Genomic DNA, 16,357 nt, shown 5'->3' with positions numbered 1-16,357 from the left:
GCGCGCCACTAGGGACTATCTATACGTTACAATAAAATATCATAGATCACGCCGCCTTTCATTTACACTGCGGATCCCTCCCCCCTCGCCCCGTCCCCGCGCGGCGTAACCGCTGACCTGTGTGCAAACCCCCCGTGCTGCCCCCTGGAGTAACTACACGTCAGCCTGAACAGTCAAGACAAAGCTCCTTGCGGCGTCGCTGGCGAAAGAAACAATATCTGTTATGATATCTGAAAAGTATGGCTTTATAGAGCGGTGTAACGGGGCGCTTGGCCTGACATCTATAAAGTAACTAAGCTCAGCTCAAGTTATCTGCGCCGACGCGATGGTTTTTTAGCAATAAGGCTAAGGCAGCTAATCTCGGTCGCACACGAAGGATATGAAGCGCGCAAGACCTCACCGAGCTGGCACCACACGAGCGGGGCCCGCCTGCCGGTACCGCTTCGACTTTTGGTGACCGTCCTTTGTTACTCAAACAACTAAATGAAGCAACTTGAATACCGCGGCGACCCGGGGCGCTGGAGGAGCTGTCGGACATAATAATAACTTATGAGCAAAACAAAACATAATGTAACGTTTAAACGTTCAAAATGGCGTACGAACAAAATCACTACAAGTAACAAACTGTCTAAAATCAAATAAAATGATCTTTTATTCTAAAATTATTTTTCCATTGTATGTCGTATGCTTTTTTTATTTAATTTTAGGATACAGTGTTAACTACACGGTTTATAAATTACAATGTTGTCGCAGCAGCTTCTCTCCTTACGGCAGCGGGCGCAATCCGCAGCCGCCAGCGACATCGAGCGCTAAGCGGTCACAGTTGCGCGCGCTCACGTTTGTTTTAGCAACTTTTCTCATCAATCAGTTTTTGGTATCGGCGCTATTTGGATATCGTATTAATATAGGAAAAGAATGTATTCGTTCCCGCGGAATTAACATGTACCCAAATAGTGACGCCGGTACGAACATTGTTATCGGCAAGTCGCCGACAGCTCCCTCCGACAAGCTGATTTATCAACCGCGTCGCCGCCGCCCGCCGGCAGAGGGCGCTAAATAAAACTATCATAAACTCACGCAACACGGTAACATGACTAATACATGTTCAGAGTAAAAAAAATACATTCGCGCGTGCACAACAACACGGTTTTCATTAGAATGGCAAAAAATTCTAGTTCGAAATGAAATTGCAACTTCAACTTAATTGTTTTTACTGCATCAGCATTTAGTAACGGAAAATAACCGTGCACTTGGCTCGCACTCACGCGTGTCCGTACGCCAGTAGAAGCGCGTACGTGCGCGTGTGCGCGGTGACAAATTGCTTAAGACGGTCGCAACGCTGTGAGGTGCGCGACTGTACACCGGTAATGAGTTTCCGCGCGCCCGCTGCGATTGCGATGCCTCGATGACGTCAGCGTGCCGTCATCCGCGCTAACGAGCCGCACAAACAGCTCGGGGCAGCGCGGGCAGCGCGTGTGTACACCTAATGCAAAGTAAACAAGCGAGCGTTTAGCAGCAGAGGCGCCCCCGCCCCGCGCATCTCCGGCGGCGCGCGGGCAGCTGCGCTCGATCCGCGCGATAACGGGCGCTATCAGCGCTCAGTGCGCGATTAGATACGGGCCCGAGCGCACCGGCCGCCGGAGCACTGCCACTGACACCGCCGACGTGACACGCCGCGGCATGAGTACCAAGGATCGCCTGGACGAGCTGCGCCAGGTGCGCACGCCGACCTCGAGCTCACCCGGAGTTTTACTCGCGACCGAACGACTCTACAGCATGATTTCATTTTTTGCCGTTTACCGGGCACCTCTAATGTGACGAGTGCACAAATGTTTTCTGTGTAAAAAATGTGAATTTGCTCAATATTTCATACCGGCTCCGTTAGCGTGGAAGCACTACCTTTTATGCATCTTATGGCACCGCATAGTTAAGCAAAATGTGTGTGCGACTCTTTCGATACAGTTTATAAGAAAGGCGCGGGTAATACTAACGTTTGTTTAATGGCATGGCCCGTTGCGCTAACCATTCGCAATGCCCGCGGTGCGGCGGCCGGTCCGCTCACTCCGGTAGCCCGCCAGTTTCTGCCGTATTCGCTCGACTGTCTTGTAGTTGTAAGTGCTGTACCGTGCGCATGATGCTGCCGGCAGATGGCGGGAGCGGTGCGGCCAGGCGGCGCGGACAACGCGCGTGCGGACACGGAGGCGCCGCGGCTGCCCGCCGACGTCGCGGAGCTTTTGCAGGAGGTGAGCCGCCCGTCCTCGTCCTCAATTCTTCATCATAAAAAGCCGCGCTGACGAAGGTGCCTCGTTAACGCGAAGGCTGCCCGCGCTTGTTGTGCTCGTTGCGCGAATTAATTAGATATGTGCCGCATCCTGTTTGTGGTGTTCGCGTCGCAGTGAACAATCATAATGAAATTGGCCCGGCCGCTGGGCACCGAGCGAGCAGTGAGAAGCGGGGGGAGGGGAGGGGAAACATAGTTTAGATTGAATCTGCAAATATAAATGCAACCTCGCTGCTGCTGTTCCAGGTAGAGGCGATAAACAAATGGATCAACGAAGTGAACGGCGACACGCAGCTCATCCGCCGCCTGCACTCTGACCCCACCTACCACACCAACAGACGTGAGTGAAACGCACACAAGCAAATACACCACCCACACTGCACCCGGCCGTCGACCTCTTCCGAAAACAAATACCAATCGATAATTAAACAAAAACTCGAATTTGCATTTATTGTTGCATCGAATGAACTCGCTTAGGAAAGAGGTCACACGTGCGCGTGTCGTTGTCCACAAAAGTTATAAAGCAGTAAACCGCATTACTTACTCAACTTTTGTTTTTACTTGTTAACTTGGTGCCGCACAACGAGCCAGCGCTACCATCTGCACGTGCTTTTCGCCGACATCACCAGCCGGGCGCACGGCCAAATGTGGCAAACTAAATAAAATTGTACGAAAATAGATGCAATCAAACATACTGGCCTGTCGGAGTGCGCCTCGTAGTGCTCACCCTGCAGAATGATGACCCGGCGCGACGCACAGATGTGCAGGAGCAGCTCGACGCAGCCGTGACGCGCACGCACGCCGCCGGCCTCAAGCTGTGCGGCGCGCTGCGGCAGCTGGAGGCGCGCGCCCGCGACCGCCGGCCGGGGGATGGCGGTAGCGCCGGGGGGCGCATGGCGCGCCTGCACTACGCGGTCGCGAGGCGGCGTTACGCGGACGCGCTGGCCGAGCACGCGCGCCTGCTGCAGCTGCTGCGCGACGACCGCGCGCGACTTCTGCACGAGCAGGTCAAGCTCAGTAAGTCCGTATAACTCTAGCCTGTCTATTTTTCTGATTATCTGGGGTGAGGAGAGAGTTATGATTGATTCCTACACACTAATACTCATTGTGTTGTTGCCTTGTGCGCTGTGTGAGGGGACCCTGCATCCGCCCAAAGTCATTCACGCTGTGCAATTCTGGATAGATTCAAGAGAGTTGTTAACGCTAGCTTTAGGACTTCAGGTGTGCTATCACGTAGCGCTAAGACTACGTCAATTCATTGTCGGCCTCGGGAACGTTAGAAGGAGTTTAGGGCCCCCACCTCAATCACCTCCACCAAGTCCAGAACACCAGTCTTCGAAGCGCTGCCACAACGCCCCCGAATGCGTTAGCGACGTAGTCCCTGACCGAGATCAGTCGTCTGCTGATTCTGTGCAGCTGCCTCTTTCTGGACCAAGATGTTCTCACAGAAAGACGCCACGGTCTTCCACGTTAATGACCCGCCCAACATTGCGGGCGAGGGCAGAGTCGCTCCAGAGGTGACGCGTCTGCGTGCATAAACCTTTTCTCTAGTTTTTAGTTCCACAACGCCGAACGGCGAGCCTTTTCGCCCACACGGGCGCTACGAATGAGACTACGGACCGTACCGCACGCACACAGAGGCGACTAACTTCCCTTCTGACTCCCCCGAGATTCGGCAGCAGTCCGAGCATAGCACCCGCTATTCGATTTATAAACGATTTATAAACCTGTGACCATTAATAAATAGCCTTAGTATTCAATGGGCTTGTTTTGATTTGAAATACATTCGAAATAGAAGAATACCGAGCAATTCTAACAAAGGAACGAGATGGGCAGTGGGAAAAATATTCTTCTGAATGTGTCTGCGCCATCTATTAAAAATCTTAATAACTTGTAACACAATAGCCCAACACGTTTCTAAAGTACTCTGTTTTCTCTGAATTGCAGCGAACCTGACCATCTCGGAGGAGGAATGCGAACAGCTGCTGGACTCCAACAACGTGGCCCTGTTCGTAGATAACGTAAGTTCGAGGTGACGTTTTGTTCGAAAAATGAAGAGACGCGCACCATGTTCACCCACGCTGGGCTCGCGCACGCACGTCGACAACTCGCTGCTTTGCTTTGCTGTTAGGCTGCAGAAGCGACGCAACGGCAATAAACAGCTTGATGACTACTAATAAGGGGCTACTAAAATTGTTACAACCCGTTTAGTTTGGTGAAGGAAAGGTGCGCTACTAACTGAAGGTGCACTTAACATGCACGCGTATTCTCCGCGACGCGAGGCGATGCGAGGCCGTCTGCGGCGCTGTGAGGCGCGGCCTGCAGCAGCAGCGCTCTGGTTGCAGGTGCGGGCGGAAACCGCGGAGGCGCGGCGTCTGCTGCGAGAGGCGGAAGTGCGGCGCGACGAGCTGGCGCGCGTGGAGGGCGCGCTGCAGGAGGTTCGCGACCTCTTCCTGCAGCTGTCGCATCTGGTTGCACAGCAGGTGAGGCCTCCCGGCAACTACGGGCCATCTCCGACGAGCGGCTAGTTTTTGATTCGTCTGAATTATGGAGCTGTCTATACACTACTGTACACCATCGTTTACAAATCAGTTAATAATTTTATTCTGACGTCGTTTTGTCTTTTTAAAATATGAGATCCATTACGTAACCAGCGCTGCATATGCTGGTGGCCGAAACCCCCGGCAACAAAATAGTGAATAGATACTGGCCGCAGTTCTTGCGGGACGTCGGCCCGCCGCGCACCGGATGCACCGAGTGGTTATCATTTAGCTGTATAACCCAATGAAACAATGACACAACACAACTGTCAGCCTGAGATTGCCCAAAACCATACTTTACCAAAACTTAGTGAATCTTCTATTCCAACAAAGAGATGCCTGTTTCAGACCATACAATGATTTATTAAGTTTTAAGACACAATCATTTTTAGATGTAATTCCTCCTGGTACTTCTATAAAAATATCCTATCATTCAAAAAAGCAGTTTTAAAATCAAATTGTTGAATTTCTAATTGATATTTAGCTGCAATAAAAAGAACAATTCTTATAGAGTCGTATCTCGTTGTTGGAGAGAATATTTCTTGATAATCTGTTTTTAATTTGCTTCAAACTATTAATTCTTGGTCTCAAATTTATATTCTTCTGAATTGAATCATCATCTAATTCTGGAGACAGTTCATGTGTAGGGTTGCTACTACTACTACTACAACACAACATGCTGTTTTCATTTTCTGATGATGACATTTCCTAAAGAGTATCCTCTAGATTGCTTTCTTGCATTTGATTTTCTTGTTCTAGTGTCTTCTCTTCATCATCAATGTGTATTTGTGTAATATTTTTCCTTATCCCTGGAACATTATGTTGTTCAAAAATAACATTTCTAGATATTTTAATCTTTTTGGTTTCTGGACTGAACATCCTGTAATTATTGTTATCATACGCAACTAATATCATTTTCTCACTCTCCTTATCAATTTTTGTTCTTAGTTGGCCAGGAATATGGACATATCCAATGCTTCCAAACACCTTCACGTGGCCCACGTGAGTTTTGATGCCATTCCATAGTACATTTGGTGTTTCCTTAGGAGCCTGGCTGGAGGCTGTTCTGTTTAATAAATATACGGCACAATTCACAGCTTCTGCCCATAACTCCAGTGCCACATCTCTTGCATACAACATTGAACGTGCACTCTCCACAATGGTACGATTCTCTCTTTCAGCGCCCATTTTGCTCAGGTGTGTAAGGTGCAGTACACTCATGAATTATACCTTCTTTGCTTAGATAGTATTTGAAGGTTTTATTTTCATTCTCTCTTCCGTTATCAGTATGCAATATTCTGATATTATGCATGTATTTATTTTTGATAATAGCATTGTATTTCTTGTATATGTCAATCACATCACTTTTATGCTTTACAAAATAAACATGCCTGTAACTTGTTACAGCATCTTTGAACAATACAAAGTATCTTGTACCTTGAATAGATGTATGACTCATTGGTCCACAGACATCAGTATATAAGGTCACCTGGCTGTAGTTCTCTTCTTACGGTTTTGTGAAATTAGCTTCACAGACAAAATCAGTTTTATCACTGACTTTCAGTTTCAAACCTTCAACCACATTATTAGCACTCATATTCTTAATTTGTTGTAGATTAACATGTCCCAGTCTCTCATGCCACATTTTAATGTTATTTTGACCACTTTGAACTGTTACAGGTATGCATGACCACAGCTTTTATTTTTAAGTTATATAAATTATTTTCAGTTGTTGTCGCATATGTCACTAAGTTATTGCCTTTGTAAATGAATGCACTAGAGTCTTTCTTGATAATGGTATTATATATGATTTACGCATAATCACACTCTCTGAGAATAGATTTCGTCGCAAATTTGGAACATACAGTACACCATGTAGTTCACTGCTCTCCCACTGTCCATTGACATATCTCTTTATTAACTCCTTGCCGATGCCATCATTCTTTGTCCATTCGACACTGTTTTCAGACGGTCTAGGCACTGAAATATCAATTCTTTTTGCTTTCGGGGCACACTTTATCTGGAACTTCCACTGTCCGAAGTTATTTCCATCAAATTTATCCGTGCTTATAGACCGCATGGAATCCATTTTGAGGTTATTTTTTCAAGAAAAAAAACAAACGATTGTAACTTTTTCTTTGCTATTTTCTTCTAGATTTCAATTGTAGAACTTCCTGGGCCGATAACCTATACAGTAATAGAATATTTATTTATTAAACAATAGTAATGATTTCAAATAGAACTTTTCCTTAAAGTATAACAGATACAGCAAGAACAACGCAGTTACAATAAAATTCATACACAGTGTTGCCACCTAGTTAAATTTTCAGGAACAAACAAAAACTATCTACTGTATTACTCAACATGCACTAACGAGGCCGTCAAAACTGAGTGCAGGGATTTCATTTAATCATCATTTAATCATCGCTGACAGCGTGTGTGAACATTCGCAGCAAGAGCAGATCGACAGCGTGGAGTACTTTGCGATGCAGGCCACGGAGCACGTGGAGAGCGGCGGCCAGCAGCTGCTGCAGGGCACCGTGAGCCGCCGGAAAGCCACCAAGGTAACCGAGTGCTGCGCCTCCGCGCCCGGGTGCGGCCGGTGCGACCGGTGAGCGTGCACCGCCTGCTTTCTAACGAGTTCGTGTTCACTTGCAGAAGAAGCTCGGCCTGGCCGTGTGCCTCGCGTCCGGCTTCCTGGTAGTGCTACTCGTCCTGATCTACACGTAGCGGCCGCCGACGCACGCGTGCAACTGTTCTGATCGTGTCCTAGTCATTTTCAATTAGCAATAAACTGTCGAAACAAATGACTTTTATTCACTTTCACCTGATGTTCACATCGCGCTGGAGAGCAGGGCAGCTCGCGTGGCCTGCTGGCGCTGCGGCTGCGGCGCGTGTGCAGGCGACGGAAGCAGTCGGGCTGAAATAAGTTGAAAGCACTCAAAACAACTTTTTAAGTAGGCTAGAAAATAAACATGGTGTGTGTGTACATATTGTGCCGTTTTGTTAAGGGAACCATTTAGACAGAACGCTGTATATGGAAACTCTTCTACGGTGTTTCGGTTGATGATTCAATTGCCTGCAAGGAATATTTTATTAAATAAAAAGTCTTTTAGCCGACGAAAAGAACTCACGGCGGGCACAACTGTTCCAGCTTACTTCCGATACCCGTAACACCGAAACCACGCCACATAGTCTTTGCCAAAATCTTATACATACAGTACATTGAGCACCAAATCAATAAGTAATTATCTATTTCATTCTGACCGCCTTTTATATGTAACTAGAAACACTAACTACGCCAAATTTCAATACCAACTGTACTATTTCCGCAACAACACAACAGCCGTGCTACTTTGCCAGAGCACTTGTCGTGTAAAACAGAAAATAAAGTTTTTCACTTTTGTAGAATTGCTTTGAATACCTCGCAGGCGCTTTGTATTAATTCGTTCGAGTATAAATACATTGGACGCCGACTGAGCTACAAAAAATGTTTTTTTTTTTTAAGTATAATACGAGCAATGCACAATGTTAAAGCAAGTTAATAGAGGCGGCACCAATAGTTCGTTGTGAAAAATTGAAGTGACGATTACATAACACACACCCTTTCACTAGAGTTGAGCATTTCACCTGCGTTGCTTTATTTAGCACTGCGGCCGCACGCCGGACCTCGGGGAGGGAGCAGTTCAGTAACTGGAACTGGTTGATTCGTTGATTACTTGATAAATCAATGTTTTTTTGTTTGTTACTAAAGTAATAAACAAAAAAACAATTAAAACCAGTACAGCGTTGCACGCCTAGCTCCGCAATCAGCGTCTAGGAAATGTCATTACACCGGTATCATAATTACTTTACATTGCATACCAATCGTCGTTGTTCTTGATGACAATTTAATGTGTCATCTGCTTAGTATTTATAACTTTAAAATAGAGTAATATTTGCTAAACACCGCTCAAAGGTATTATATCTAAACTACGACGCTACTGAGAAATGAATTGTGTGCGATACATTAGGTTACATCTCCCGCTGCGGCTAGTCATCGAGGGAGAGATCGACCAAAACGCTGGAAAGACAAATAAGGCAAAGAATATTTTTAAATATTTGTATATTGAATGTTAAATCCTTATCTACTGAACTTAAACTTATCGCGCTGAAAACAACATTACTGAATATCAACTACGATATATTAGGAATAAGTAAAGTCCGCCGACTGGGAGAAAAAATTATCCAAAACACTTGAAACCTGATAGACAAATGTTACTATGTAAAAAATTACCGTCTACTAAATGAACAATTAAGTCTGGTATTATATATCTACAGGGGCGATAAAGCTCACGAAAAAAGAAGCAAACTACAATTTTAACCTATTATAAATTAACTAAAACCGAGAAAGATCTGGCGCTAAAATCAGGGGGGAGTCAATAGCCTCCCTGATAGGCGGAAAGGATACTAGGGAAGAATTCCTCTCATACTGCAAGATATAAACTAAGAAAGTGATACAAAAAATTAAAGAAAAATTTTATGTAGACAATAAGAAAAAAGGTGATAAAATGTAACTCAAAATGCGATATAAAATGTGATAAAAATGTAAACGAAAAGAAATAAAGATAAAATGTAACATGTAATGAGGGAGAAATGAAAGGTCACAGAGTAAAAGGGAAAGATAGCAGAAATGTTTTATGAAAGAATAGATTGAAAGAATAGGTGAAGAACGAAAGGAGAGAATGGAAATAATAAATAACTATGTGAAAAAATAAATTGCCCGTAAAGTCCCTGTCCCACCAAAGATAGGGGTACGAGAGGCCCTCAATAGCAAGGGCCATTAAAAAAAAACCCGAGAAAGAAAAACCAAAAGACCTCTGTACAACAATCAAAAAATAAATTAAAAGATGCTACTATATCTACAGGATACAAGACATGGATCGCATCGGTAAAGACCGGCTCGTCAAAAACAAGGACAAGGCAGGAAATCATAAACACTGCCGCAGAGTTCTATGTAAAACTGTACAGCCAACGGCATTCACGAATACTTATTACACAATTACTAAAAAAAACGCAACGAAGTTTTGCCAACGCAGGAGATTTATCAAATGCGAACGCCCTATGTGCGCGTTTTTAGGTAGGTAGGTAGGTAGGTTTTTTTTTTTTTTTTTTTTTTTATAGAGGTTTAAAAATACTTTTACGTATCATAGGGCCTGATGTTGGTGCCCCGTATGTCGGACTCGATCTAGATCAATACCGACTAAAAACAATCCTCTCTCTTCGGTATCCCTGGTCCCCACGGCATGGCCGTTAGGCATTACTTCGCGGGGGGGATTTAGCCGCAGCTTTCTCTGATAGAGTGGCTGTTCAGGCCAACTTCCTCCGCTCCTGCTCTGTTTTTCGCAACTCCTTCAGCACCGTCGTACAGTACGCGCTCGTAAGTTCCCAGGCCGAGGGCGAGGATAGCATTGTAGCTATCAGAGTTTCAGGATAGATTCTGCATCCTACACCTTCTTCCCAAGACCTCCTGGCTTCGTTAAATCGGGGGCAGACGAAAAAGACATGCTCTGCATCTTCAATCATTCCGACACAATTAGGACAGTCAGGGGAATCTTCGTATTTGAACCTATGGAGATACGCTCGGTAACATCCGTGGCCGGATATCATCTGAGTCAGGTAGTAGTTCAACTCTCCATGATCTCGGTTCACCCATGGCTCTAGGTTTGGTATTAGCTTACGCGTCCATTTTCCTTTCGTCGACTTATCCCAGGACGATTGCCACTGTTGCAAGCTTTTCAGTCTTCCCCGAATTCTAAGTTCAGCTGAAGTTGGGTCTGATTTGCTTTTTTTGCTTCGGTACAGATCAGTTCTTTCGTCTGCAAGAAGCGCAACAGGAACCATACCTGCTATCACGCATGCCGCATCCTCCGATACTGTACGAAAGGCGCTAGCTACCCGTAGAGTGCTGACTCTATAAACAGAGGCGATTTTCCGTCGGGACTCCTGGTTGCTCAGTGCGTCGGACCATATGGGTACTCCGTACATAAGCACTGACGTAGTCACCGACGCTAATAACTTCCTTCTGTTTTGCTTGGGACCTCCGACATTAGGCATGAGTCGGCAGAGTTTAGCTGTCACCAGAGACGCTTTCGCTGCTGCTCTCTCAGCCTGATTTTTGAAGTTTAGCCTATGGTCGATCATTACTCCAAGGTACCGTATAACTGGTTGAGTTGCGATTTCACAGCTGCCGACATTGAGTGTGATGGTCTCCGCAACTCTCCTGCCAGTAATGAGCACTGCTTCCGTCTTCTGCTCAGCCAGTTCTAGTCCGACTGACCTCATCCACAGAGTGATTATTTGGAAGGATCTTTCAAATGCCCACTTCACTTCCTCCACGTGTTTCGCTACTATAACGACTGCTAGATCATCAGCGAATGCGACGAGTTTAGTTTCGCTGGGTAGATGTTTCTTTAGGAGTCCATCGTACATAGCGTTCCACAAAAGTGGCCCTAGTACTGACCCCTGTGGGACGCCTCCAGTGACTTTGTACTCCTCCGTCCCGGTTTCCGTAGTGTACATGAGGACTCTATCAGAGAAGTAACTAGCGACTATTTTACGTAGGTATAGAGGTACATTCAGTGAGCTAAGTGCCCCCATGATAACCTCCCATTTTGCTGAGTTAAAGGCGTTTTTAATGTCCAAGGTGGCAACCAGGCAGTATTTTATCGAGCCTCTCTTCCATCTTTTCCCAGACACTGCTAGTTTTGCTATATTGACTACTTGCTCTATAGCGTCTAGCGTAGACCGGCCTTTTCTGAACCCATACTGTGAGTTAGCTAGGTGGGGTTCAACTGCTGCTTCGATCCTGCTGTGGATAATACGTTCTAGTATTTTCCCCGCAGTATCCAGCATACAGAGGGGCCGGTATGACGATGGCTCGTCTGGTGGCTTCTTACCTTTAGGGAGAAGTACCAGTCTCTGTCGTTTCCACGCGGTAGGAAAGGTGCCTTCCAGTAAGCAGCTATTGTAGGCCTCCAAGAAGACTCCTGGTGTTGCTACAATAGCTTGCTTAAGAGCTACGTTGGGGATCCCATCCGGTCCCGGAGCTTTGTTGTTTCCAACCCTACCGCATGCTACCATTAGCTCCTTCTCGGTAATAGGGGGGATTTCATTCGGATCCACAATCCCTAGTTGAAAGGAGGATTTTGGTTGCGTGGGGAACAGAGCTCTGACAATTCTTCCCAGTAGAATAGGACAAGTGGGCGTTGTATTCTCATGTCTCAGTTGTTTAACTACAACCTGGTACGGCTTGCCCCATGGATTCTTTTCAACCTCTTCCTACAATATTTTCCACGCGTTTCTCTTGCTCTCTTTAATGGATTTATTTAATTTTAATCGCGCTTCCTTATATTTGTCGTAGAGCTGCTCGAATTGTGGTGTTTTCCGAGCCCGTTGGGAGGTTCTACGCGCCTTAACACATATTTTCCTAAGCTCAGCAATGTTATCATTCCACCAGTACACCGGTGGGGTTCGGTTGTTGTTGCGTCGCCTTGGCATTGTTGCATCGCAGACCTCGGTCAGCCTCCTTATGATTTCAGCCGCCTTTTCACTGGCACTTTTGGAAAGCAGTGGTCGATCCTCGAGTGCTATCTTGAACAGGCCGGGATCATACATGCTAGTCCTCCAACCCACTGAGCCAGTTCTTGTGTGTGGTACTCTATTTGTATTTGGCTTACATGATACCTCCCAGTATATGGCACAGTGGTCGCTAGCGGTGTAAGTATCCGAGATCTCCCAACTGTTATTTCCTCTTGCCAGTGTACTGCTGACGAAAGTGAGATCCACAATTGAGCTCGCCTCGCCTCTTGTGAACGTGGGTTTATCGCCTGTATTAAGTAAGGCGACGTCCAACAGTGACATCGCTTCCAGAAGCTGGCAACCTCTAGTGTTAGTAGCTTTACTACCCCAGTCCACTGCCCAAGCGTTAAAATCTCCAGCTATAGCTACCGGGGAGTACATTCGGGCATCCTCCACTAATTTGGCCAGGAACCGGACGAACTCATCGTGTGTTAGGCTAGGTGGTGCATAGCAACTGTAGAAATGTACTCCATTAAATTTGGCTCTTACAAATCCAGAACAATTATTTTGATTTCCCTGGAGAGGTTTAGTGCCACATGCCCAGATGACAGCTTTTCCTTCCTTATCGGTGATCCAGTTTAGGCCACTGATGTGCTTATAGGGTTCCGAAATTAGTACTATGTCTAATTTTAGCTCCCGTACAGTCTGCATGAGTAGGTCTTGGGCAACCTCACAATGATTAAGATTAATTTGTAGTACCTTGATCATTTTTGAGGCTGTCTTAACATCTGAAGTGCTTTTTTAAATACAGGGCAATGACCACATCCTGCAATGTGAGCACAGTCTTCGGAATTCCCAATGTCAACACAGAGGACACATCGGGCTTCCTTACCGCACTCTTTGGCTTTGTGGCCTATTTCCCCACATTTGATGCAGCTCTTCGATCTGTCATGTTTGTTGCTGCATTTGTTTGCAACGTGACCATAGTGCCAGCACCTGAAGCATTTTATAGGCCTTTGAGTAGCTCTTATTCTACAATTGACCCAACCTATCTTGATGTTTTGCCGCTCTGTTAAGGTTCTTGCCAGTTCTGCTGCTACTCTAACAGAAGCCGTAAGTGTTCCTCCGTATGCTTTGCGAAGGGACTTGACACAGTGTTCAGAAATTTGGCTTCCTCCGCCAGTTATTTTCTGTAGGTCTTCTACGATTTCAGGCACCGTCGTGGTTTCGTCTAGGTCCTTAATCTCTAATTCCTGTTCAGGTACTTTGCATACTACCGTAGCATCTTTTCCAAGAACTGTGGAAATGGTGTTTCTTATCTCCTGCGTTTTATCTTTTTGATTTTTCGCTAGGATAAGAAGCATATCGCCCGTAGCCGTCCTTCTAATTTTATCAACACATTTGCCTATATGATCCGCGGAAGCATCTTTTTTGACCCGCTTAAGGATCTCGGCGTACTGATCCTTCTGGCTTGGGCGAATGATAAGAGCACTCGGACGCGTTGCTACTTTCTTCTTGGGTTGCTTTTTCTTTTTTACCTCTTTCCACTCCGAGTGATCGTGTGGAAGTGGCGGCTTTGGCTTCAGCTCTGGCCTTACCGTAACTGCTAAGTCCGTTGTATTAGCTTTTCGCAGTTTCGGTGCCTGGCTGATCTCCAAGGGTGAAGAGCGTTCCGTCCTTTTGACTTTTTTCGGCTCTTCGGTGTTGCCGATTTGCTTTCTTCTTCGGTTTCTTTTACAGTCGTGTCCGAATACAATCTGTAAAGAGACGGTGACGTTTGCACTTCTCCTACAGATGTGGTGGCGTTTGATTTTCCGACGCTTCCAATTTCCCTGGTGATCTTTGCAAACGATGTACCTAGCGCGGCCACATGTTTGCGGATCTCTCCATGAACGTTTAATTTGCCCTTTATGTACTCCGCCAGGGCAGTGATTGTATTTTCGTGGAGCTGTAATGCCTTCTTCAGCTCCATATTACTTTCATTTTCGTTTGTTTTTTTGATTAATTTATCCATGCTGTTCCCACGAGAACCTAGGGAAATATACAGTCCGCTTCGGCAGAGCCTCGGTTACCGAAGTAAGGCCACTTAAGTACGCCTGAGGTGGGACCTGGTACCCTCAGGGGAGCGCTTGCGACGTCCATTCCCTGTCGCCTTCCAGTCCTGGGCACGCTAGACCACTGACATCGGGTTGTGTTTTGTCCGCGAGGGCTATTTTATTTCACCCCTACCCTGTTTCGCAAATTGCGACTCTCGGGCTTTCCCCTATCCGCAACCTTGGGGACGCGCCACGTAGCAGTACACCTCAGCCCGTGGGTAGATAGGTAGGTAGGTAGGTAGGTAGGTAGGTAGGTAGGTAGGTAGGTAGGTAGGTAGGTAGGTAGGTAGGTAGGTAGGTAGGTAGGTAGGTAGGTAGGTAGGTAGGTAGGTAGGTAGGTAGGTAGGTAGGTAGGTAGGTAGGTAGGTAGGTAGGTAGGTAGGTAGGTAGGTAGGTAGGTAGGTAGGTAGGTAGGTAGGTAGGTAGGTAGGTAGGTAGGTAGGTAGGTAGGTAGGTAGGTTAGGTTAGGTTAGGTTAGGTTAGGTTAGGTTAGGTTAGGTTAGGTTAGGTTAGGTTAGGTTAGGTTAGGTTAGGTTAGGTTAGGTTAGGTTAGGTTAGGTTAGGTTAGGTTAGGTTAGGTTAGGTTAGGTTAGGTTAGGTTAGGTTAGGTTAGGTTAGGTTAGGTTAGGTTAGGTTAGGTTAGGTTAGGTTAGGTTAGGTTAGGTTAGGTTAGGTTAGGTTAGGTTAGGTTAGGTTAGGTTAGGTTAGGTTAGGTTAGGTTAGGTTAGGTTAGGTTAGGTTAGGTTAGGTTAGGTTAGGTTAGGTTAGGTTAGGTTAGGTTAGGTTAGGTTAGGTTAGGTTAGGTTAGGTTAGGTTAGGTTAGGTTAGGTTAGGTTAGGTTAGGTTAGGTTAGGTTAGGTTAGGTTTTTTTTTTTTTTTTTTTTTTTTTTTTTTTCAAATTCGTACCCCTATCTAGTTTGGGACAGGGTCTTTTGTATCAATATAATTTTTCACATTTCTTATTATTTTCTTTCTCTTCTTTCTTTCCTTATAATGTCATTTCTTTCATTCTATTTTCTATCTTTCATTCCACAATTCATCTTTCTTTCTCATTCGCCCTATTCAGCTTTCATTCTTCCCTCTTTTCTTATTAATAATTACATTTTTATCTTTTTATTTACATTTGGATTTCTTATTTTATAATTATTTTTTATTTATCACAGTCTTATTTCTTAATTTTTTCCCATTTTATTGTCGCTTTGTTACTTACTTATGTTTGTCTTTTATTTATTTCTATTGTTCTTTTAACTATTTCTTTGCAGAGGGTTATGAAATCTTGCTGGTATTCTCCGCCTATCAGGGAGGCTATTGACTCCTCCCTGATTTGAACCCCAGACCGGCACTCGAAGCCGAACCGGAGTCCCCCGAATGCGGGACACCGGGCCACAAGGTGGATCACGGTCTGGTCCACGCCCGGTTCACAGAAGCACGAGGGGTCCTCCTTGAGCTTGAACCTATGAAGGTACTCAGAGAACCCCCCGTGCCCCGTGAAGAGCTGGGCCGAGACCGCGTCCACCTCGATGCTGCGGAGCACGCGGTAGGCTGAGACGGCGTCCGGGAAAAACATCCTCGTTACCGAAGCCGTCGTTCCTTCCACATACCTCCTGTTCCATTCGTCGAGCGACTCCAGTCTCAGTTGCCGCTTGACGAATGAAACAGGGCATCTCTCGTACTCTGGTCGTCTTTTACTCTTCAGGGCCGCTTCCTTGGCCAGCTGGTCCGCCCTCTCGTTCCCCTCCATCCCCGCGTGCGCTTTCACCCAGAACAACCTTACATCCTTCCCTTTCTCTCTCGCTTTCATTACATTCTCCTTCACTCTTAACGCTAAGGGATGGAGGGTGTCCGATCTTGCGACAGTTTCGAGAGCGGACCGCGAGTCG

At 46.0% G+C, this 16,357-nt stretch overlaps 1 protein-coding gene across 1 annotated transcript; it reads left to right on the top strand.

Moving 5' to 3' along the window:
* The first annotated feature begins 1,531 nt into the window (after positions 1–1,531).
* Positions 1,532–7,618, top strand: LOC137932790 (syntaxin-1A-like). Its single transcript, XM_068776464.1, has 8 exons — positions 1,532–1,716; positions 2,148–2,243; positions 2,528–2,621; positions 3,041–3,298; positions 4,229–4,302; positions 4,627–4,764; positions 7,275–7,385; positions 7,480–7,618. The coding sequence occupies exons 1-8, from the start codon at positions 1,681–1,683 to the stop codon at positions 7,549–7,551; spliced, it is 879 nt and encodes a 292-aa protein (XP_068632565.1). The 5' UTR covers positions 1,532–1,680; the 3' UTR covers positions 7,552–7,618.
* The last annotated feature ends 8,739 nt before the right edge of the window (positions 7,619–16,357 follow it).

The sequence above is a fragment of the Battus philenor genome, unplaced genomic scaffold (genome assembly GCF_028537555.1).
Source record: "Battus philenor isolate CCGP_79_NKW_IND1 unplaced genomic scaffold, ilBatPhil1.0.hap1 SCAF_12, whole genome shotgun sequence".
NCBI lineage: Eukaryota > Metazoa > Arthropoda > Insecta > Lepidoptera > Papilionidae > Battus > Battus philenor.
Note: the sequence above shows the minus strand (reverse complement) of the source record. Positions and strands in the feature narration are given on the sequence as shown.